The sequence below is a fragment of the Bos taurus genome, chromosome 22 (assembly GCF_002263795.3).
Source record: "Bos taurus isolate L1 Dominette 01449 registration number 42190680 breed Hereford chromosome 22, ARS-UCD2.0, whole genome shotgun sequence".
NCBI lineage: Eukaryota > Metazoa > Chordata > Mammalia > Artiodactyla > Bovidae > Bos > Bos taurus.
In genome coordinates this window covers 46,044,716-46,069,874 of record NC_037349.1, presented here as the reverse complement: position 1 = coordinate 46,069,874, position 25,159 = coordinate 46,044,716, and the positions used below count along the sequence as shown (strand labels likewise).

The window sequence follows — 25,159 nt, the reverse complement described above, 5'->3', positions numbered from 1 at the left end:
GAAGAACTGACAAGCTGTTTTCCAAAGCAGCAGCAGCTTTTTACAATCCCACCAGTATTGTACGTGGCTTCCAGTTTTTCCTCATACTTACGAATGCTTGCTATTTCTGTCTTTTTCAATTTAGCTATCCTAGTGGGAATGAAGTGATTTGCATTTCCCTAATAACTAACTACACCAAGCATCTTCTCATGTATATGCCAGCTCCTTGCATATCTTCACTGGGGAAATGTCTGCTCATATCTTTTGCCTGTATTTAAATTAGGCTATTTGTCTTTTTATTGTTGAGACATAAGTTCTTTATATATACTGGATGCAAGTACCGTGTCAGATACCTACCACTTATGTTTATAAATAATATTTTATTGAAATACATCCCTATCCATATTTTCTGTGGACAACTTCTTGCGCAAATGGCAGAGCTGAGTAGTTGGGTAGAGACCATATGGACTAAAAAGCCAAAAATATTTACTGTCTGACTCTTGAGAGAAACCATTTGCCAACTTCTGCTTTAGATAAAAATATGTCGTGGTCTGTTTTAAAAAAAAATACCAAAAATGCTAATTTGTTCACTCACTTATTTTGCCATATTTTTATCTTATAAAAATGAAGAAAATATTTAAACCAAAGGTGTGTGAGTAGATGTTGAAGACAGAAGTTCCTGTATCAGAAGGTATCCATCATTGTGCCTAATATTTTTGTATATGTGGTTATAGAGATATCGCAATCAAAGGTCCTGGGCTTTCTAAAAATATATGCTCTCACTGTCAGTCAAGACAGTGATTTGCTTAATCTTCACTTTAGTTTATAAACCTCTGAACAGTGTAATCAATGTAATGCTTGATAGAACATTGGAAATGCCCTCACATGCTTTGGTGGAAAACACTTTCTGGGATTTCCCCCCACCCAACACAACTCATGAGAGATTTGGGGATTTATTTAGCTGCCTTTATCCAGGCAAATCTCCTAGTGACCTTAATGGGATTTTGATCTTGGTTAAAACTAGTATATATATGACTCAGGCTAAGTGAAGGGCTAAAGAGGATAAATGAGCTGACATGCATTTCCCCTCTCTGGGAAGAGAGGGCATGATTGGAGGCTCAGTCTGCGGACTCTTGCGCATGGAAAATGCTTTTGCTAGTCTGTGGTGGGAAAGGGACAGTGCTGATCAAAGGCTCTTTATTCCCATGGCCTCCCACAGTTTGCACTCACCAAGAACTCCCACATTCTATTCTGGGTGAAAAGATCTGCATGAGGTCAAGATCAGTGTCTGAATGTCATTCCTACTTCAAGACCAAATTATATGTGACCAGGCTTAGGCAGACTAGAGTGTACAATTGTCTTAAAACATAAAAGAGAAAGCTCAGAATGAAAACACAGCACATGGCATTTTATATACTTGTACTTCACTAGCCTCCTTCGACCGATTTCCATGTTTTTGCTGATATAGTAAGATTCTTTTAAGCCAAACTTATTTCTGTTATTACGTTATTTTGTGTTATTTCTTATTTTTCTGCGCTCTTCTCACTTTCTCTCTTTGATGCTTTCTGGAACCCCTCCAGCCAGGTTTCACCCATAGTGAATCATTTCTCATCAAGGTTGTTTGCAGCTCCCACATTACCAGATCCAAAACTGAACTTCAGATGTGCTTTTTCCTTGGTCTATCAGCAGCACTTGACCTTGTTGACCACACTCTCCTTGAAAACCTCTTTATTTGCTTCTTCGCCTACCTCACTGCCTCCCCTCTAGGTCTCCTTTGCTGATTTTGTTCATCTCTTGATTATGCATGTTGGAGGGCCCCAGGGCTCCTGTACACTTGCAAGGCTTTTAACACCATTTAGGAGGTGATGATTCCTAAGCCAGACCTCTTTCCCTTGACTCTTCCTTGTCTGATTAGTGTCTCTGCCTCTCCCATCAAAAACATCTCATTCCCAAAAGCCCATCAAATGCAATTGACTCCAAGCTTAATTTGTTGTAGTTACCTGGTTATTCAGTCCAAAAAGTTAGGAGTCATTTTTAAAAAAAGTGTTTATTATGGATAATACTGAATATAATCAAATGTAAATAGAAGCATGAGAAGAAACCCAAGGAAACCCATGCATCCTTCATTCAGATTCCTTCTCCACTAATCATTAATGACATGACTTTGAACAAATTACCCAAACCCAATGAATTATCTTCATCTGTTGTATGGCAGTAAAATGCTCTCATGTTTTGCTTAATTTGAGACTTAGACAAAAATGAAAATATTACACTAAAAACAACTGGCACACAACCTGGTGCTTAATAAAAGTTGATGGCAGTGCTATTATTGTTCTTATCCAAATAATTAATATAACAATGCTGTAGTTCTTATAATGTGGTTCCCCAGAATGAGAGAATAATGGCAGAGGTTGGGTTGTATTATACATGCTAACCCTTTGCTCCTGTAACTGCATTTATCAGATCTGCAATTAATTTTCTGTGTGACTTTGGAAAAATTCCTTTCATTTTCCACTCTTCTATTTCCTGTTTGTAAAACAAGAATATGAAACATAAGTCAACTCCAGTTGATCAGGAGTAGGTACTTAGAAAAGAGATTTAAAAGAATTCTGAGGCTTTGACTGGGGTCAATAGATAAGTTTGCTGAGATCTGTTAGTAATGTCTGAAGCAGGTAGGGAAGCTGGTCACAGCTATTCTGAAATTTGCAACACCTAGACTAACTGCTCTCAAAGGACCTTCCCAATTCCCAGTCCTCTGGTTCTTTATCTTCTCTTCTTGGTAAGCCTTTGAAACTGGGTAACATCCTATCCATCCAAATGAATATTCAGTGTCATTAGAGTGAAAATTAGATGTGGATACTCCAGTCAAGACTCTGAAAGGAAAGTGAGGGATTGCAGTCCTGCCTCTCCCAATGGGAGGGAGGTTTATTTGAGACCTTATTAAAGTTTGAACATAAATAAATAAATAATTTTCATCATAAGGGAAAACAGGGTATTTCCCTGAAGTTGTGTGTAAGCCACACCCAGTAACACCATGTGGGGTTGGAATATCATTTGCTGGTAGGTTTCTGTCTAGTAGCATTATCATTGGATACACTGGTGGGTTTGACCCAAGTGAAAATGGTTATTTCCTGACCTGCAATAGAAAGTTACAGATTTCTAACAGTTAGTTGTATAATTATGATAATCGATGCTACAGATAGATTATTTTAGAAATTGATCTGCTTCCTTTTATATTTTAGATCTAAGATAAAAGTGTCTAATTTCTGGAGTAACTTGGTTAACTTGAATAATGAGATTTCAGAGCCTTCAGGAGGAAATCCTGTGATTCACTTTTAAGTCTTCCATTTTTGTAAGAAAAAATATGAAACATCCATTGTTCATGGACGTTTTATCATCTGAAGCACAGGATTATTCCTGCAAGGTCAGGGATATTTGCCTTAATTTTAAAAGCTTTCCAGGTATAGATTTGACACTATGTCTTCTTTCTCCACAATCTCTGTGGCAGAGATTCCTTCTACAGCCTCATTATATGCCTCACATTTTTGGGTCCTGCTATTGTGACTGAGGCTGGGAGGGTTTGCGGGCAGGAGGAGAAGGGGACAACAGAGGATAAGATGGCTGGATGGCATCACGGACTCGATGGACGTGAGTCTGAGTGAACTCCGGGAGTTGGTGATGGACAGGGAGGCCTGGCATGCTGCGATTTATGGGGTCTCAAAGAGTCAGACATGACTGAGCGACTGAACTGACTGAACTGATTGTGAGTTTGTGACCTCTGGCAAAGCAAAAATAGTGATACTGTGCCACTAAATATAATGAAAAAACTATATTTTACAAAATTTTCTCAGAGCAATCAACAATAAACGTGATATTTATTCACAGTATTCCTTCAGTAAGGCTCTATGATGGAAGGGCATTTTATAGGAGAATCTATAAATATGACAGCAGCAATAAACAGCTGAAAATAATCTATGAGGCGTTTGCAAATTACCCCTCATGAGCTGTAGTGGTTGTGAAAGATAATTTGTGGTTCTCACAGGATACCCTGCAAATTGAGTCTTTCATCTGCAAGTTTTTTACAGAGAAAACATTTCATTTCTCCTATTAACGAATGATAACTCTGCATTTGTTAATCTAAACAATTTGATTTATATTTTTCTGTGCTGAGAGACTTGTTGACATTTTAGGGTAAGTAATTATTTTCATCGCCAACTTCTCTTTGTGGTAACTGTAGGCAAAAGATAGACATCTGAATATAAGAAGGTATCGTTTTAATAATTTTCCTTAAAGACATCTCGTAAAGCAGGAATCTATTTGCCCAAGTTATCATCTGTGCCTAGAAATCTTTTAGGACATGGGTGTCAAGGAGTGAGGATTCTAGCCACATTCGGGGTTTTCTGCGGTGGATTGGAAGCTCTGACATGTAATCGCTGTGGGCAGGGGGATGGGGTCGACTTGCACAGTCACCAGACCTCCGGCAGAACGTAGTCCACTGGATGTCTTAAATCACAGCAGTGAAAACAAATAAATCAATACATTTAAAAAAAAATCACAGCAGTGAAAGAAGCACGCGATGTTGGTCTCAGTAGTTTCCAGGTTATGTAATATCTGTTCAAGTATCTCACGGGTTGGTTGCCAAGATTACATGAATGTTCATGAGCACACCTCTCACCATGCATGGTATGTAGCACGAACTCTCAAAACATTTGGTGAAATGAGGACAATGTATAAAAAGATCTCCTCAATTTCGTTTCTCATATTGCTTTCTTGGCCAAGGACTCATGGTCCAGGGCAAGGAAGATTTTTTTCTACCTGGAAAGTAATCCCTCCATCCTTAGATGGGATGCTTAGTCTCACCACTAAAGTAGTGCATGAAGAGAGCAGAAAGGGGGCACCAGGCTTGGGATGGAGCTGATCCCAGAAGCCAGCTTTCCCTGAGATCTCCTTTTGATCTTAAAAATCCACGGTAATTTTTCAGTCTACTCTAACATATCCAGACTTATTTTAATATTCAGAAAAAAATTTAGCATCAAATGTAAATGTTTTCCCCCAGAAGAATCATTTAGCAAAATTGCTGTTCCAGCGAGTTGGCCCATCTTTAACTTGTGGGGTGGGGGCACAGTGGTTGTGAAGCACTGTGAGGAGGTATAGATATTCTCTGGGATGTGTGAGTCCCACGGGGTAGGCTAGGGTAGGTCCATCTGTCTTTCCCCTGACCTCTTTACACTGCTGGGCAAGGCTTTGGCTGCATCAGACAGGGAAAGAGTATTCCAGCCTGTATGGCCCTCCCATTCATGTACCAGGTTAGGGAATAGACTACTGATTTAAGATCCAAAACACTGTTACATGCCCTGAAGAAGTGAATGCAGAGCCAGTACCCTGAGTGGCAAATATGCTTTATCCTTTGAACCAACTCCAGTTGATTAGTTCTGGTTGCCTACAGTGCTGTCTTAAGAAGGCATCTGTGGTGCATCAGGGCTCAGGGGGAGGAATGCTGGGATTGATTAGTGATGTCTGTCAAGGCCTCTGGAGGGACAACTCACCCTGTTCTCTTCTTTTGCTGAGTCCTTAACTCCTCTGTGTAATGATTTTAATACTAACAGGTGACTCTAAATATGAGATGGGGCATCATAAGAGAAAGAACAGGTAGAATCTACTTTAAGAAATCCTAGCCTGAGAAAATGCAAATTTACAAAATACATAAATCTGGAATCAATTATTGCCATTACAGAAAGATTCCATGAAAGGTTCCTTTAAATAGCGAGCTCCCCTACTGCATTAAAATGATGATTCAATTTACAAAAATTTCCTTTGCATGCAAGTCTTCAGGACCGTGTCTGTGGAGTTAAGCAAGCCACACCTGATTTTTTTTAAACCCTGGCCTAAATAATGTTCAGGATGGCTGCTGCCACATATCTCAAGTCTCTTGATAATTCCCACTCTCTTCAGACTTCCTCTGACTTCCTCTCCCAGAGTGTTGAGTAGACAATCTGGGTGGTGGTCAGCAGCTGCTGGCTTCCACCCTGCTGCGGCTGCATTTCATTAGTGGGTAAACTGATTGCTGTGTTTATGTGTGGGTGTGGTTGAACAAGCCTATGCACTCTGCGCGCTCTGTACGTAGACACAGATACACATAAGCCATTATCTCGCTCTCAGCCCACCCTAAATTCGTTCCTGCTGTGAGAGTTATAAAAGGAAGGTTCCAATCGCGGGGTAGATATGGCCTTACGGTGATACGTGCCCTGAATTCCGCCACCCCGTCCTCTTTGTGTTTGTTTATGTGTTATTTCCCCTTGCATCAGAAAACTTCCCCAGACCTTGCGCCTGAGTCGTATTACCCACTCGTGGAGCCCTCTTCTTCTTCTGTGGCCTAGAGAGCCCCAAATGGTTTTCTGATTTAGAAAATTAAATAGAATCTGACTCTTGTGGCAAGCTACAAAAATTCCCAACCAACAGACACTCCCGCTAAATGGGTAACATACCTAACATCTAAAAGTATCACTGGTCTAGCATGAACTTGGATTATAGAAGCACTCACTGCCCCGTGGGTAAGATCACCAGCTTCTTCCCAGGCACTCAGAATTGGGCAGTTTTCCAGTGGACCATAAACCTCCCAGGCATGCTGACTGCCGTGTGTGTTTGTATTTCAGCTGCTTTGTTAAAGCAACTTAATGCGGGGAAGAGTACCTTGAAAGAGATGTACCTTCCCTTTCTCCACGGACAGCCTTTCCCACGTAGAATAATTGTCATAACTTCTCAGGCACAGAGCACAAGTTATCATATCTATTTCAACTATGGTATTAATAAATTTTTTAAAAATCTCAACATAAATTTCTTTCCACAAATATATATATGCATACATATAAATGTGACCCCATGAACTGTAGTCTGCCAGGACCCTCTGACCATGAGGATTTTCCAGGCAAGAATACTGGAGTGGGTTGCCATTTCCTTCTCCAGGGGATCTTCCCAACCCAGGGATCAAACCCAGGTCTCCCGCATTGCAGGCAGATTCTTTACCAGCTGAGCCACAAGGGACGCCCACTGGCTGAGCCACAAGGGAAGTCTAAATATATATGTATATGCATATATATATATATATATATTTTTTTTTACAGACACATCTTTTTTTTCCTTTTGGAAAAAGAAAATGAGGCAGTAACAGTGACCCATCAGCCCTACTCAGAAACTGTTTTCTGGTTTAAAATGATTATTCCTATTTGAGATGAAAGTTCTCAGGCCAGTGAGCTGTCAAACAGCTCTTTTCCTTCTGTCTTCGTGGGCTCATTGGTTTGAGCCAAGCGTCCCCCGTGGTCCTGGGCTGTGATAGCTGCGTAGGTGCAGCCGTAGATGGCGGCCGCCAGCATCATGAGACACACGATCCCACACACCACCCCTGTTATGACAATGGTGGCCACGGCGTGGCGCAGATTGGCCGGCCTTGGCTTGGGTTTGATCTCACACTCCCGGTGGTCTCGCTCCCCTGTGCTGTGGCTGTCAGAGAGCCTGGGGACAGCCCGGCGGGCAGCACCTAGCTGCGGCACCTGTGAGGACTGCAGGTGTAGAGAAGGAAAAGGGCAGGGGTGGTACAGCTCGTGAGGGATTTCACGGAGGTCCTTTCCCTTCCAGGCGTCCGGTGACACACAGATGATGTTGTCTGTTATTCCCCCTTTAAGAAACAAAAACAAAGAATGATAGCAGAACCTGATGTAACCAAATTCCCAGATCCTCAGCCTGCAAAACTTAGGCAGATGGAATTTATAAAACACCTTTTTTCCCCCCCTGGAGTCAAAGAATTTAACAGCCATATTTTATGATTTTAAGATTTCTAAATTGGCTACATGCTAAAAATGCCACACACTAAATGGGCAATTATGTATGAGCAAGAATTCATTAGAAGCCAGGTCACCGTTACCTTATAAATGCCAAAGGGAAACAATGCAAAAGCTGACAGGAAGGGGCGCTGGAGGCCAGCCGAGGGCACTGTCGCACGCCCTAATGAGCCCTGCCACACAAGAAATCTATTGTGCCAAATCACCACTGGAGACCTAAGAAATAAATAATGAAAACAAATGTCTCTTCTTGTGATGTTATGTGTTAATTTCAAAGACCCTATGTCTCTACCAACACTCTCAGTGATGCCAAATGGGGAAGTCGGCGGTCCTGCGAGTCTTTTGTGTATCTGAAGGTTTGACAGGAATATGTATTACATTCATGGGATTAAGTACAATTAACGTGCCTCCTTTAGACCTTGAAACATTTAGTATTTTGAGTACCAAACTTTCTAAGACTCAATTTCCATTCTGTGTAAGGGGATTGATTTCCTCAGGTGTGTGGACTACAGGAGGGATTTCAGGAACTTTAGAAATCCTTTTCTAGAAAGAGCAGTGGATGAACAGATTCTATCCTGGCCAAATTTGACCACCAATTTGCTATTTGACCTCAGACAGATAAACTTCTCTGAGTAATTTTCACAAAAACACCTTACTTGTATCTGTTTTGATTACAAAGTACTGTTAGACAAGTCCTCACAACTCTGCTAAAATGGGTAATTTTTGTCCAGGGTCATTCAGGTTAAAAGTGGATGGATCAACACTGAAACCTGGCCCACTCCTATGATCCCAGTTTTTCCCACTATACTCCCATCCTCTCTCTCTCTGGAATGTTGTGAAATCCATGGAATTAACACAGTGACCCTCAGGAGATCCTTACCTCCATGAATTGTGACACTACTCTTAGTTAGACTGGAGATTTCTTTGTACATGGTGGGTTATGAAACTATACCAGAAATTCCCATGTAGGAGGTTGTCACTTCAGTGTTTAGAACCTTCCTTTATAACAGCACTTCACAACTTGGGGAATGTCCTCACATCCATTCTAACTGAATTTATAACCTATTGATAGACAGGGCCATTTTGCAGTTCAAGGGTTGCTGTGGCCCAGGTCACTCTGGGGTTGGTGGCCATGACGAAATTCAACACTCATGCCTTGAGTCTCCTGGGCCTGATCTGGCTTCTTCAGTGATCCTCTGAGGCAAGAACCTCAACTCTAAAGCAAAATGATAATAGAAATCTCTCCTTTCTCGAGCTGAGGTACAACAGGCCAGAGGAGCAGGGTGCCTGCTCTGGATGACCCCAAGGTGCCAACAGGCTATGATTGAAGATCTCCATCTCAGGGAGTGTTTCAGTACTGAACCCGGGGAACCAGCAATTCCACTAGCTGACTTAGACCTAACTGGGGCGGTTCACCTAGCCACTCCAGGGTTAAGTTCGTTTCTCCTGTTACCAGCTTCCTGTTTTAACTGTTAGGGTGGGAGGCATGGCCTCAGGACCCAGAGCCAAGAGAATACATAGACTAGAGCCTGGGATGTGGCTTGAAGGCCAGGGTTGTGGCCACCAAGAGCTCCATGGTGTCCTGTGTCCTCAGCCAGGACTCACTTCCCAGCCTTCCTCCACCATCTCCTCAGCCACCCTCCAGAAAGCAGATCTGCCAACGACAGCTTGAGAGCCTCAATCTCTTCTGGATTCATGGAAGCTGACAATTCAAGAAGCTTCAGCTTTCCAAACACTCTCATTATCCATCATCTGGCAGCTAGCAGCTCTTAACCCCTGTCTTGAGGTGAAACGAGATTCATATCCTGCGTCTGACCACTACTTAGCTTTGCAACCCTAAGCAAGTTACCTGACCATTCTGTGCGTCTGCTTGCTCATCTGGAAAGTGAGAGACCAGGGTAATAATGAAATTTACTTCACAAGATTGCTCTGAGGATTCAGCTGAATAAAGTATGTCAACTGTTTAGCACAGTTCCTAGCCCAGAATAAATGTTTAGTACAGTTAACTATTGGCATAAAGATAATTTGTTAACTTATGAACGGAGAGAGAGGAATGCTAATTAGAAATTCTATGTGCATGTTCTTGAAGGAGACATTATTAAGTACTCATCAAAGCACTTTTTCTTTCCTTTGATTGTCGGGTCCAGAGGAAGATGAAATTTCCCCAGCCTTTGTGGTCAGATTGGAGTCACCTGACTGAATTCTAGCCAGTGGAACCAGTGAATGACACTTCCAGGCTACAAAATCCCCTGCTTCATCCTCCATGTATTTTGTTCCCCCTCGGAGGGAAGTAAGGTCTTGATCAATAGCTGTTACCTTATTTTGCCTTTATTCCATGCATCAGTAGTCAGATTGTCTCCTACATTTGCATTTATTTGCTGGTTTTATTTAGTCATTTTGACACCCAGGTCTTGTTATCCCAGATCAGTTTTGCCTTCTTTCAGAGAAAGGCTGTTGTCTGGGTGGGGCAGCTGTGCCACGAGGGAGTATTGAATTGCATTATGGAGCCTGAGGACCAGAATCAGTTTTAGGAACTCCCTGGCTTAACACTGCCAGTTTCCACCTGGTGACACTGAGGGCTAGTGAGGATCATTAATTTGCCCAAAGATCACCAGTGAGTTTGTGGCAGAGTAGGGGGGAGCTATATCCCTCCCTATGTTGCTTCTAGTTTCCTGGACCTGAGAACCATTTTTGTCAAGAAATACTCTCCCTTGATGAAAAGCATCTTTCTATGATGGTTTGCCTTATGCTTACTATCTCATCCAGAACACAGTAGGTAAAGCCACTTCACCTCTAGATGTTAACAGTTTTATTTTAAGCCTCCTTAAGAAAGACTTTTGTCAGATCATATGACCTCTGTTGTAGGTCAACTTGAAAATTAACTGGTTAATGACAAGTTATTGACTATTATATTGTTGAGAGAGATTCTTAAATCAATAGATTCTTAAATCAATAGTGTTTATTTGAACCCATGTGTTCTCCTCCACTTCCTTCTGTATAACTGCTGCAACTATCCAGAGTCTCTTGATTCACTAAGCCATGTCTGGATCTCTGATATCTTCCAAAATTATGGGCTCAGATATACATCCATCAACTCGACAGCACTCCTTGACTATGTAATGGGCATCTCAAACTTGACATGCCCCACACTGAGCTCTTGATATACCACCTCCCACACATACTCGTCCATTTCCCCCATTCCACAGCCTGACCCTTGTCAGCTACTGGCATCACCGTTTATCTGCTTACTCCTGGAGGACAAAACAAAATTGTATTTACTGTAATACACTCTGTTTTCCTTATATCCAGTTCCGACCCATTAGTAATTTCTATCAGTTCAGTATTCTAAATATCTCCCAAAGTTGATCATTTCTCATCATCCTAGTTTGGGCCACCGTCATCTTCCCTGGAAAACTGAAATCACTTTCTCCCTCATCCCCCTGATTCTTCTTCTGCAGCCTTTGGTTTGATCTCCCTAGAGTCACCAGAGTGACCTTTTTAAATGTAATGAGATCATATTGTTTGCCTGACAAATTCTTCAAGATATTTCCATCTTGCCTAAAATAAAACCCAAATGTCTCAGCCGGCTCTGCACATTTCAACATGACCTGGCTACTGTGCTGTCTTAGCCTCTCTCACTCCCTTCATCTGCTCTAGCCACTCGTTTGTCCCTCTTTCTGTCCCTCAGTGAAGCCAAGCTTACTTCCACCTCAGGTCCTTTGCAACTACTGTCCTTTTCCTGAGTTATCTCATGGCTCATTTCCCCTCATTATTCCAGTTCTGCTCCCCCATATTACATCCTTGCAGGGGCCTTCCCTGTCCTTCACATCTGAAATGTAACCCTTATTCCATCACTCTCTCCCTTCATGCTGCCTCTAGCACTAACTGCTCTCTGAACATAGATACATATATTTGTCTTATTTAACATGTTTCTACTGTCAGAATGTAATGCCCGTGATGATAGGGATTTTCTTATTCACTGATTTTTTCTCAGCACCTTGAGATGTCCATGGCATGTAAAATTCACTCAAGTTTAGTATGAATGAATGAATGACACTTAAAAGGTAGGAGGAAAAAAGCACTGTGATGTAGAGGAGGGAATGTAGGGCCAAGACCTAAAGCTGCTCCTTCTACTCTTGTCTTTGCTTCTACTCTGTGATCTTCATCAAGTCACTAAACGTCTTCAGGCGTCCATTTCCTATTGATAATAGACTAGCTTTGAGTTAGGAGAGGTTGGCAAACTTTCCTATAAAGAGCCAGTTAGTTCATTTTTTAAGCCTTGCCATAGTCTCTGCCCCAACTATTCAACCTCGCCCTTTTAATGCAAAAACAGCCAGACAGTAAATAATAAATGGATGTGAATGTGTTCCAACAAAACTTTATTTACAAAAATAGGTGGGCCAGTTCTGGCTCTTAGGCTATATAGTTTGCTGACCCATGAGTGATTTCCAGAACCCCTCATCTTTAATATTCTGGAATCTCTTGCTTTGTTTTTGACATCTGGTTAAAGAAATACTTGTTCCCTTTGGAGAGGGACCCGTATTGTATTCAGTTTTAGTAACAGTGGTGTCTCCTAAAGCAGAATGGGTAATCTCAGTGAAGTTTCATAGCTGTCAAATGGTCAGAAGCAGAGAAAGAAGGAGGGGCAGTCCTAAGGAGAAATACCATACCCCCAGTTGGATCACACTTGAAAATCAGAATTTGTTGTCACTTCAGAGTTAAGTAGTTATTGGATTGGTCAAAAAGTTCGTTCAAGCTTTTCTTGTGAAAATTTGGCCAACCCAATATTTAGGTGGATTGAATTTCTTTCTTTCTTAAGGGCCTACAGTTTCCAGATAACTTAATGGTGGTATTAATCAAAAAGTGGAAAGTTGGGGTGGAGAGGGGAAAAAAGTGGAAAGTTGTTTCCATGAATCGTATCTGTAGATGAATTTAAATACCTGATTTTCAAATCAGGTCACCCTTAATGACTCACTTGCCTCTTTTACCATACCGTGAAATGACATCAGTGTGCAAAAGCTTACACAGATCCCTCAAACACTTTTCAGCATCCCTTCTAATGCAGAGAACCATTGAGGTTTCTTCTAAGTTGATCATACACAGATGGGGGGATAGGCATTAGTTACTGACCTTTATAGACAAATGTCTCCAGCCAGAGTTTAAGACTGAGCAAGTGACAGTTACATTTCCAGAGGTTGTCTTTGAGAAATAACCGCTTCATTCTGGGCATGGATTCTAGGAGGGCTCGATCGAGCTGCCGAAGCCGGTTTTGCTGGATCGCAAGAACGGTCAGGTTCTCCCAAGACTCACCTAGGGATGCAGGAAGGTGACTTATATTGTTTGATGACAAATCGAGCTCCCTCAGCTGTGGGAGAGAATGGAATAGTCTGCTTTCCAGGGAATGCAGGGAGTTCTGAGTTAGGTTTAAGACCTGCAAGTGCTGAAGTCCATGGAAAACTCCGGGGGTCAGATTTGAAAGAGAATTGTTGTACAAGTTCAAGGTTGTGAGATGTGGCACTGATTTAAATGCAGAAGTCGGAAGCTGGTGGATCTGGTTATCTTGTAAGTGCAGCGTTAGAGTCTGAGGAGGCAAGTCGGAAGGGATTTCAGCCAGACCTTGCCGGCTGCAGTCTACAGAATTTGAAGGTGAGTGACAGCGGCATCTCTCTGGGCAGCCACACACCACCGGGAGCAGGAAAATCATACTGGAAAGCAGGAACAGTTCACCTACAACAAACAGAAAGAACCTGAGATAGGAACCCGTTTGTAAGTGGTATCAGCTTTTGTTTCTGCTTTAAGTTCACAGGTAACCAGAAGGTAGATGACATAGGTTATCAAGTAAAAATGTGAAAAAAATATTTGGGGGGGCATGTGCCCTTTGTATGAAGCAGCAGAATTATCTAGGACCAGAACTTCAGGAGCATGAGAGGAGTTCAGATATTCACATTTCTCAAAAGTATGCTCCAGACCATGCTGTCCAATAGAACTCTATGGTGATGGGAGTGATCTGTATCTACTGTCTAATATGATAGTCTTCATGTGACTTCAGAGCTCTTGAGATGTGACTACTGCAGTCAAGAAACTGAATCTTTATTTCCATTTAATTTTAATCAGTTAAAATTTAGATAGCCATATGGTGCTAGTGGTGCATATTAGATGGGACAGGTCTGAAGCATTCTTACAAATTGATGTCCGTCTTTCAAGTGTCATACTTCCATGAGTGATGATTGTCTCTGCTCCTTTTTTGTTCAATAGATTTTAAAACAAAAGCATTAAAATAACATAATAAATACTCATGTTCCTGTAACAAAGTTCTGTCGGTTATTCACAGGTTGCCATGTTTGCTTCATCTCTTTTTATTCCCTTAACTCAAAGAACCAGTGCAATGCTGATAAGTTAAACTCCCTTTGATTAGCACCCACATCATGTTTTCCAGCAGGAACTGCTCCCCACCACCGCCTTCCCTACCATCACGATTGCATCCCACCAGGCCTTTTAAAAACAACAAAATCACAAATAACCTTATAGCTCATATTTTGAGCCAGGCACCACTGGAAGTGCTTTATATATATTAATTCATTTAGCCCACCTAATCTTGTAATTCGGGGTCTTTTATTATGCACATATTAAAGGTGATAAAACTGAGGCACAGAGAAGCTAAATCACTTGTCCAAGGTCATACAGAAGTAGTAGAATCATGATTTAAACCCAGGCAGTCTGCTTTCAGAGTCTATCAGGGTTCTTACTTGCTGTGCTTTACTGCCTGTAAATATTTTTACATACACGCACATAACACACATACATACATAACACACACATACACATACTATAGAATGTTTTGCATAGTGGTTTTTTAAAAAGCTAAATAATCATTGGTATGTTTCATTTTGCAGTTTAGTCACTCAAAACTGATCCATCCACAGGGATGCATAGAGAGCTCATTCATTCCTTCTAGCTTCTGTGGAGTATTTGATGGTGAGGCCTTGCCAGATTTATTATTTAGCCACTCTTGTACTGACGAGCATTTGAGTTGTTGCAGTTTCTTTCGGGACCAATGATGCAGCAGAAGGCATCCTTACACAGGGCTCCTTGGCTCTGTAGAAATGTGTACGGGGGCTCTAGATTCAATAGGTGCCTCCTTGCCAGGTTTGAAGAGGATGCTGAGTTGATATTCTCTCAGGCACTGCTAGGTCAATCTCCAGGGGAGCTTGATCACTCCCTTCTTTTTTCCTGAGACTTGAATTTCAAAATGGCAAACACCCATCAAGGACATTTTGTTAAATTGGTAGAGGAATTCACAGGGCCAGGCAATAATATTTAAAACTTAAGATGATTATCTACTTGTAAAGAAAGTTCTTGAGAGGAGATTTTCGGTTTGTCTGTCTGTTTTTGGCCTTAACTAGGGAAATGTACAATGTGGCTGTCAAATGCATGGAGCCTTTTCCCCTTTGTCCTTTCTTTCTTTTTTTTTTTTTTAATTTTATTTCATTTTTAAACTTTACATAATTGTATTAGTTTTGCCAAATATCAAAATGAATCCGCCTTTCTCTGATGCTGTGAACAGTTCTTTAGGGCAAGAGGGAAGATATTTGGAAAGCCTTCTGAAGGAGGCTCAGTTTAGTTTCGCTCAAGAGATGCAAAGCATTACAGTCCAGTTCCCTCTTGCAGCATGTAAAAGAGAAAAACCTTGTTTTCTTTTCTATAATTTTGCAAATAATATACATCTCAGTGCCAAAGAAGCTTCTGATCAGAGGAGAGTTGCCACCCCTCACTTTAGCTGTGCCTCACCCAAGCATTCATTAACTGCAGAAAATCGTGCCACTCCCACCCTCCGCCCCCGCCCCCCCCCCGCAAGTAGATGATATATGAACTCCAACCTGAAGGACTGTATTTTCTCTGAAATGGCCCATAACAGGCCAACTGCATATCCATTCATGACTAGGTACGTTTGTCCACTCTCTCTTCCTCTGACCCAGCATGACACAAACATGAGACATTTTTAGCATCTTTTGTTCTTTTGAGAAAGACAACTTCCCACAGATACCTTCCTGAGTTGGGGGGGCAGGGAGGGTCCTGCTTTCTAAGGCGTGAGGGGATTAATCATGGCTCACCTTCCATGACTGAGTCTCCACCGGCTTACCCGCTGAACCCGAAGCCCACCTTTATTAATCTGCAGATCAACACATCGAGGCCATGGCAGACTCCAAGTCCAGGTTTTCATTCACTTTTTTTCTGAATCCTGCCAGTGCTTTTCTTCAGCACAGGGAACAGTTGTCGCTTTCGGGAGACCACTTATTTAAGCAGCCCTTTCCCTGTCTCCATCTGGATTGTTTTCCGTAAGAGGATCTTTTGATTGTGCTCCTTCCTTCTTTCTTAAAGCCTTGCCCTTCCCAGGATCATCGCTGCCTTTCCCATTGAGACGAGGGGCCACAGAAAGAATGTTTGTCAAACCTCAGTGAACAGCTGTAGCATTCAAACATGACCCCGATGGCTCCGGCTTTTTGATTATTTAATCTGCTTGAAGTCCAGGGCACCAAAATAAAACTGCCTTCTTAATCCGGTCCTGTTTTCTGAATTCTGTTGACTTATTAACCATGCTGTGTCAACCCATGTCAAGTTGGGAGATGCTCGCCGTGGATCCTCGATCTGGGGTTCTAGCAACAGAGCCAGCAGAGTGTGTAATATGAGGACAAATTGACCTGCTGGAGGCTGACACGGTTTCCACAGTGCACTGTTTGGTCACCAAAGGCTTATTCAGCCAACATCCGTAGGGATTAGCTGTGTTGACAGGGTCTCGATGCCCTGAAATTCATAGCCATGGTTTCCTTTCGTGGACATCACAACCTCTTCTCCCTGGTGCCGCAAATACTTCTCAGCTGCTTCTTTGCTTGTTCTCCTCCCACCGTCCCCCCTCTCCCGCCCCCATTGAATTGACCTCTCAGTTTGCATGCCTTTGGAAATACTTCTCAATCTTTCATCATTTCCCTAATGCTGAGGTTCTGGCCCTTTCCTCATTTTTCACATATAAAACAATAAAGCTGCCCTCATGAGCATCAGGCGTCAATGAACTGTGACTGTTCTGTAATTGAAGCCACTGGAAGCTTTCCCACCAGGGACTGGAATGTTTCTTTGAATGTGTAAATGCCCTGCCATTTGCTGAGGTGGGATTTCAGTGTCAAAGCTGCCCTTCAGCATGCCAAAATGTCCCACGTGCCTCCAGCAACTCATGTAAAGAAGGCAAAAGCCATGCTTTTCTTGAGGCAGCATGAAGTGGAGTCCCTGGCCGAAAGCAGTGTAATAAAGCAGTTGAGTTTGGGGTTTGAAATCAGCTGGATCTGGATTTGAATTCGGCTTCACCATTCACTAGCTTGATGTCTCTGGGCAAGTAACTTGCCCACTGAAAACCCCTCGTCTTCATCTCTAAAAGAAAGACAGTAGTTTTTCTTTTATAAGATTGCTCTCAGGATTTCGTGAAACAATGCATTAATATTGTACCTTAATAAACGGTCACAATTACCCAAGAGTGCTTTCCAAGGTTTCTATGCTGCTAGCATTCAACTCGCCCTTGACTCAGGAGGCAGGAGGCGGGTCCTGACAAAAGTCCCGGAGGCCTGGCCCCTCATGCCACTCTGGTGGTACCGAGGGAAGAGGACCCTTGGGAATGAAGTGAAAAACTGGATTGAGACTATCCTTAATGGCCTGCTGTTTGGGATCCCATTGCTCCTTTGGACAAGCTCCTTCCAGCCTCCTGGAGCCTAAGATACTCATCTTGCCTCCTTCCTGAAAATCTGCTTCATTCAGTCTGTCATCTTTAGTCCTTCTCTCCAACAGTCTTTGAGCATCTGAAAAGCAATGCAGTCAAGTCAAGCATAGGCAATAAAGAGGCCTTTAAATCTTCATAAGGACTAAAGGGTTCCTTTCTTTCTCCTTTTCCTCTGTCTACTTTCAGGCGCACAGGATTTAATAATATTCCTGTACGATACAGGACTGTCAGTGGCCTGTGTGGGGCAGTCAGTCACCAGTGGGTCATAATACAACAAACACCTGTGAACCTAACAATCATTCTAAGAACTGGACAGCTTCTAATAACTTACAAGCTGTGTGCTTCTGTCTTTCCCAGGGGCCAGCAAACTTTTTTGTTAAGCGCTGATGGTAAATATTTAAGACATTATCGTCATGCAGTGTCTGTTGCAACTACTCTGAGGTTATAGCATGAACCAACCACAAACAATCTGGAAACAAATGGTGTGCCCGAGCCCCAGGAAAACTATTAACAAAAACAAAACAGGTGGAGGACTGGATGGACCCACAGGCTATAGTGGTGAAACCCTGCTCTGTCCCACTGTCTAGCCACTACTGTCACTGCTCCACCACAGCTAGCTGTCACATACTCCCACTGCCACCACCCCGCTGGGCATATCCACCACCATTTCCTTGTCTGTACAATGAGAGGGCTGAGGAGGAGGATCTTTAGCGCCCTCTTATGTCAAAACTTTGTCATTCTGGTAGAATGCTTGAGTGGGGTTGAAAGGCTTTGTACTTACAGACTTATGGGGAGCTTGGACAGATAAAGAATTTGGGTGTCTCTTTGGGTTGCAGCAGATCTATTTGGTGTCCTGCAGAGCCCAGCTAGGGTCCAAGTCTCATGGACTCAGAGGTCTGAAAACAATGTATCCATTGATGGCGTAGTTGGGTATAAGGGACCGGGACACTTCCAGGAAAACGGTAGGCAGTTGACCGTACCTTAGAGCCAGCCTGTGTGGCTCAATGAGGAAGCACACTTTCATGGTGCTTGTACTCTCAGGTTGTATGATCTTAGGCAAATCGTTCACTTTCTCTGAGCCTCAGCTTCCTCATTTGTGGAATGCCAGCCTCACAGGATGCAGAGAGGATCAAGGGCTGCATTCACAGCACAGGTCTGGTAGAGCAGATAATCAGAAGTGGTGTCTCCTGTAAAGTAGTATGTCTTGGCAGACCTCAAAGGGTCTTGACTCACTGCTCCCAGCTCATATATGTGAATACCCTGGGAACACACGGTAAACCCCCACAACTGATGGGTTCCTGGGAGCTGTGGCCTATTGCCCAAAGGAGCTCTTTGGTTCAGTTTTACTCCTGCTGACTCTTAACGGCGATTCAAAATGGCAGTGCACACTTGGAGTGGAAGGGGCTCCTGGACCTAGAAGGGCTGTGGATGCAGAGGCTGAGTGTTTATGCCACCTGGCCTCAGCCCAGAGAATACAGAGAGGCTGTGTGATAGGCATGCTAGTGCCTGCAGTGACTTCTGTCCCTCCCTCCCTAAGTCAGCCCAGAAACGTGGTAAGACAACTGTGTGTGCAAAAGACTCACAGGTCGGGTGAGGCCAGGCACTCTGAGGGGCTCCCGGTACCAGGATCTAGTCGAGAGCCCGGTTCTCTGCACAGAACTTGCTTCGGACACACTCTCAAAGGAATATGGTGGCTCCTATCACACTGCAATTTCAAGAACTTCCTAGTTTCTGTATATTTTTATATACATATATTTCCTACACACTTTTGTCCATTTTGAGTGAGAGTGCTTCCCTATATTTTTTTGCTCATTTTAAGTCAGAATGTTTCCCTATATTTTTTTGCTTGTTTTAAGTGAGAAAATTTCCTCATATAAATTGGTCTATTTAACATTTCACCTTCCTCCAAAAAAAATTAACATTTAAAATGGATGTGGCATGGAGCTAGTGGTAAAGAGGAGACATAAGAGATGCGAGTTTGATAACCTGGGTCGGGACCATCGCCTGGAGAAGGAAATGCAAACCCACTCCAGCGTTCTTGCCTGGAGAATCCCAGGGACAGGGGAGCCTGGTGGGCTACAGTGTCCCTGAGGTAACAAAGAGTCAGGCATGGTTGAAGAGACTTAGCATAGCACAAAATGGATGATGTCTTAAAATCCAGCAAATGTGTAATAGCTCTTTTTCCGAGGTGATATTGTTCAGCTATTTTAAAAGAATAAGTTAGAGCTAAATATAGCCACCTAGGAGGATGTTCATAATAAATTGTTAGGTTAAATAAAGCAATTTGAATAAGAATGCACATTGTACAGTCCCATTTATGTTGAAATGACAACAACAACAACAAATGTGAGAGGTGGGAAGATTAAAAATGTGCATTGATTTGTCTGAAGATTGAGTAAGTAGGGGATGGATAGACACTATATTGATAATACTGATTATCTAGGGGACAGGGTGATTCAAGAAGAAAGAGAAGAAAAATTTTTTTCTCTTTTTACCTCTGCATATTCAACTTGCTACAACAGCCACGTAGTACAGCTGTAATTTTCAAAATGCAAAGGAGAAGAGCTGACTTTGGCTTCCCTGGTAGCTCAGTGGCACAGAATCTGCCTGCCAATGCAGGATACATGAGTTCGATCCCGGGTCTGGGAATATCCCACATGCTGCAGAGCAGCTAAGCCCATGTGCCACAACTACTGAGCCTGTGCTCTACAGCCCGGGAGCCGCAACAACTAAGCCCAAGCACTGCAGCTACTGAAGCCCGCGTGCCCTAGAGCCCATGCTCCACAAAGCCCTAGAGCCATGCTTTCACCACAGTGAAAGGCCCACACACCTCTACTAGACGGTAGGCCCCACTCCCAGCAAGTAAAGACCTTCCAGCAATGCAGAACCGCAGTCAAAAAAAAAAAAAAAAAAGCTGACTTTTGTTAAATAGCAAGGAGAGGTTCGCTTTGTTTACTGGCATGTTTGAGATGGCTTATCCCCCAGTAACTAGCTGTATTATGTGTGTAAACAGAGCATCCTTAGAGTTTACTTCCTCTCACTCCAGGAAGATTAGCTCCAAAGTGACACCTGTCTTTCTCTGCCAAATGATCACCACATGTGACCAGACCTTATAACTCATAGGAGCATTTCTCCCAGTTTTAATGTCTGCTTTGGTAAAATCTTGGCAAAGTGCCCCCCCATTCCCTGTCAGTGAGCCCCATCCAAAGCAGGTGCTGTGGGGCTCCAATGCGGGCGAGGCAGCCAAGCCAAGGGACAGCTGCAGCTCAGGATAGCCTGGACGAGGCCCTTGGCACCACAGATCCACGCAGAAATTTCATTTAATAATTAAGAGAGGTTTGGTACTTGGAAAATACTTCCCTAGGGTTGTGGATGACCAAATTACACCTAGGTATAAAATTTTTGCAGAGCTTTTAAAAAGACCTCAGTATTATTTTGTGCTTCCTCCCTTCCTCCCTTCCTAACCCTTCCTTCTTTGTTTCTCTTTTTCTTTTTGGTCTTATGAAACATACAACAAGAGAATTAGGAATATACATTTTAAATGATGATCATATCATTTATTTAGTGCTTACAGCGGGCCATATATTGGTAAGGATTTATAATAGGTAATTTATGAATTGTTAATGTAATAAGTGCTGTAACAAGTAAACCTCCAGATCTCAGTGGCTGAACACAACTACTCATTTGTTGTTCTTATCACAGTCTAGGTCAGGTTGACAGGGGCCAGATACCCATTCAGCCACTCAGGGACTCAGGTTCCTTCTATCTTGCCACTATACCTTCCTCTTAGTTCTCAGAGTTCTGTCCATCAGCTGACTGATGAAAGAAGAAGACGAGGACCAGACATTGGCCAGGCCTGGAAATGGTACTTATCAGTGCATTTATACTCCACTGGGCAGAATAAGGGACTTCCCTGATAGCTCAGTTGGTAAAGAATTCACCTGCAATGCAGGAGACCCTGGTTCAATTCCTGGGTGAGGAAGATCTGCTGGAGAAGGGATAAGCTACCCACTACAGTATTCTTGGGCTTCCCTTGTGGCTCAGCTGGTAAAGAACCCGCCTGCAATGTGGGAGACCTGGGTTCAATCCCTGGCTTGGGGAGCTCCCCTGGAGAAGAGAAAGGCTACCCACTCCGATATTCTGGCCTAGAGAATTCCATGGGCAGAATAAAATCACATGATCATATCTAATAGCAAAGGACGTTGAGGAATATAATGTAGCTGTGTGTTTTGTAAGAAGAGGACTCACAGATGTTGAAGAGCATAAGTAGTCTCCACATTTTATTTGTATTCTGTCACCTACAGGTGACAATAACTCATTAGTCTATAAGCTTAAGATGGCTTTTGTTTCTTCCCTTAGTTTCTCTAGTACTGTGTAGTATGCATATTAAATTAATACTGAATAAATGAATGAATGACAAAACTAAGGCACAGAAAAGTTAAACAACTTGCTCAAAGTCTCCAGAGTATTTATTGTGAACACATGGATTGTGAGCATCTATATTGAGTAAAATATTCAGGGAACCTATCGTTTTATGTATTTTATGTCTTAAGATCTTTTTTTAAAATGTAATCCATTCTTTTTTATGGTAAGCTACAAATTTTATCATCTGGAAGCTCTAACTAACTCAGAAGATAAAAATACGGTTTTCATTTGAGCCATTCAGTGGAGAATCAAGGCTACCATATGGTTTCTCTAGTACAAAAGTGGGAAAGATGTGTGTACCTCCTCATTCTTTCTTGCCTTTTGGATAAGTTAAAAATTCAGGTTCAAGGACTACCTAGGGGCATTCAGTTTACTTTATATGACTATGTATAGAGTTTAAATTCCTTTCTTCTGGCCTTGAGATGATTGATAAAATCAGAGGAGTAGTGAATATGAAATGTGTACCTCCAACTTCCCTAAAGCTCAGGAAGACAGAGAGAGGCCAAAATGCACGAGACTACCTCTCCGCATCCACTTCTCTAGTGAGCCTGGGTCTGAGCTAGGGCCATGGGAACTGGAAAAGACATAGCAGTCTGACTCTTGGTCTTCAAAAGACTTAGCAGTTTGGAGGGTGTTTTGCAATTTTTACTTACTCTATCAAAAGCAGTGCTGATCATCTCATCACCTTGCACCTGTTATACCTTTGTAAAGATTGCGTATGACTTGCTTGGACACTGACACTGCCCAGTCGTCTTAGAACCAGGTCTTATAAGTCCTTCGGCTAATAGCAGAGACAGACTTAGATGCTGCTTTTTTTTGGTCCATCCGCTCTGTCAAGGTTAGAGGAAGTACAGACTCTCCATCCCACTGTCTTCCCAACCTCAGCCACCCAGCACTTGGTTTGCCTGCATACAGGATGTATGTGAAGATAAAGATGCATTTCAGATAAGTATGATTAAAAGTAATTAGCGAGCTCATGCAGCTGGTGAAATAAACATAGGCAGATGCTGGTTGATACAAAGCTAGTGAAAGAAACAAAAGGATCAAGAAATATGGCAGCTCGGGAAGCCTGGCCAAGGCCTCACACTGACACATTGTTTTACTTAAATCTTTTGACTGGCTACTTTTGTCCCTGCCCCAAGAATATAAATTGGAATCAAATTTATGTTCTTGTTTGATTGTTTACTTATGTTACACATAAAATGAGTGTTTTGTGCAGCTCTTCTTGGTAAATTTTTATTTGCTCTTGTACTTTTATTATAACGTAATAATCCAGTTTCTGAAATAGATGACAGTCCGTTCTTCATATTTTCAAGTTAGTGTTTAGTGTATGTATATTATGATGAAATAATGAATCAGTGTTTCTTGCTGTTTTCTCTTTAAAACAGTTTGCTCTATGTTGGCTTGAAAATGTTCTGGAAAACACAGTTGTTTCAGGCAGGATTGTAACTCACCAGTTAAAGATTCCAAACTTTAGGAATCTTTTTCATTATTCCAGCCTTCATCTGTCCCACCATTTCATTCTGGCATCCCTGTTAAAAGCATGGAATCTGGAGTGAAACCATCTAGATTCAAATACTACCTTCTACATTTACTGGCTCTGTGACCATGAGTGAGTTATTTAATTTCTGTGATCTTCAATTTCATCATCTGTACAAAGGAACCCAACTGGAAGATTTGCAGGGAGGGTTAAATATTATTTTTATGCAAGAATCATAATAAAAATTGCCCTTGCACATAGCAATACATTTTCTATTACTGTGTCTGTATGACATGGATCAACTAGGCACGTAAGCTGTATCTACTTGCACTAATCTGTTTGGGCCAAAAATAAGCAAGTTAAATGCAAAGGTGCTTCTGTGACAGCATTCACCATCTTTTAGGGTTATAAAGCATGCATCTATGTGTGTGTGTGTATTTGCCTGGAATCATTTGCAATCTAAGTGAATTTGTGCTCTGCGTATCTCTGCTTGTCATCAAAATAGTTCAACAAACAAAAGAAAGTTGGTTGTTGATGTCGTGTGACTACAACCTTCATGTGGGACTTTTGTTAACAAAATAAAGGGCCTGCGTTGACTTTGATGCAGCAGCCAGCCATGTTTATAATAGTCAGTTTTTATAGTAATTTCCCATTCTGGTGCCACAGTAGTGGTCTCATCCTTTCATTTCATCCAGGAAGCCCATATTGGGTTACCTACTATGTGTTGTTATTTTTTTAAGGTATACCTACCAATCTTTCCTCTAGTCAGTCTGTCCTCAACAGGAGGCCCTTTTCCCCATCCTTGTGTAATTAGAGAAAACATGCAGTCATCTCCCCAGGGCTGTTTAGCTTTCATCATGAAGCATGACTATCAGAGTTTCGAGGTTGATAGGAGTGGAAACATTTGTGTTCAACAAGCAGGCTCCTTCATGTGTTGTCAGCATTTCATTTGTGATTCTAATTAGGGCCAAGGAGAAAATAAACTCAGTGTACTGCTCTCCACTGCTATAGCTGATGTTTATAAGTTTCTATCCATGGCCCCAAGTTGCTCCTACCACAAAGGCATTTGGAAATACAGCTGCATGCTGCTGCTGTGTGTGATGAAGAGCTGAGATGGGTAAATCTACTGGGACATTACTGAGAATGGGCAATGTAGGTGCTTGTTTCTTAGAGACTGGACTTGCTTTACTTCTTGGCACTTCAAATTTTCCTGAGGTAAAATCACCCTTTTACAAAAACAGAGTATGTTAGAGGGACTCTCACTGTGCCCTGTATCTCATCTCTGAAAGTCCACTGTAAATTTCATTATATATTATTTATTTATTAAGGAGACATCTATTGAGTGTTCATTACCTGTCAATCTCTGTGTTTGAGGATATTATGGACATGAAAATAAGACAGAAAAATAAATAGTCCTACAATCCAGATGGACCCTACAGTCTCACAGGGAAATACACATATTTTCAAATATATGAAAGTGCTAGGAAGAGGAGGTACATGGTATTGCAAGGGAATATCATCAGGGTACCTGACTTTGGAGATTGGGGCAGCCGTTCCTATGGATGTTTTAACCAGCTGAGATCTGAAGGGTGGGCTAGACTTTTACTGAAAAAGAAAGAGAAGGGGTGACAAGGTAAAGTCACATGTAAAGCGAACAGGTCAGACAGATAGCCCAAA

General features: G+C 42.2%; 2 protein-coding genes across 7 annotated transcripts in view; one reads left to right on the top strand and one right to left on the bottom strand.

The window, feature by feature from the left end:
* Positions 1–25,159, top strand: part of CACNA2D3 (calcium voltage-gated channel auxiliary subunit alpha2delta 3) — a 900,236-nt gene that overhangs the window by 748,650 nt on the left and 126,427 nt on the right. The gene's annotated exons all lie outside the window — the stretch shown is intronic.
* On the bottom strand, positions 7,035–13,581 carry LRTM1 (leucine rich repeats and transmembrane domains 1; the record flags this gene model as incomplete). Its single annotated transcript, XM_024983240.2, has 2 exons — positions 7,035–7,651; positions 12,945–13,581. Coding segments are annotated over 2 exons (1,071 nt in total), but the record flags the coding sequence as incomplete, so codon positions are not given.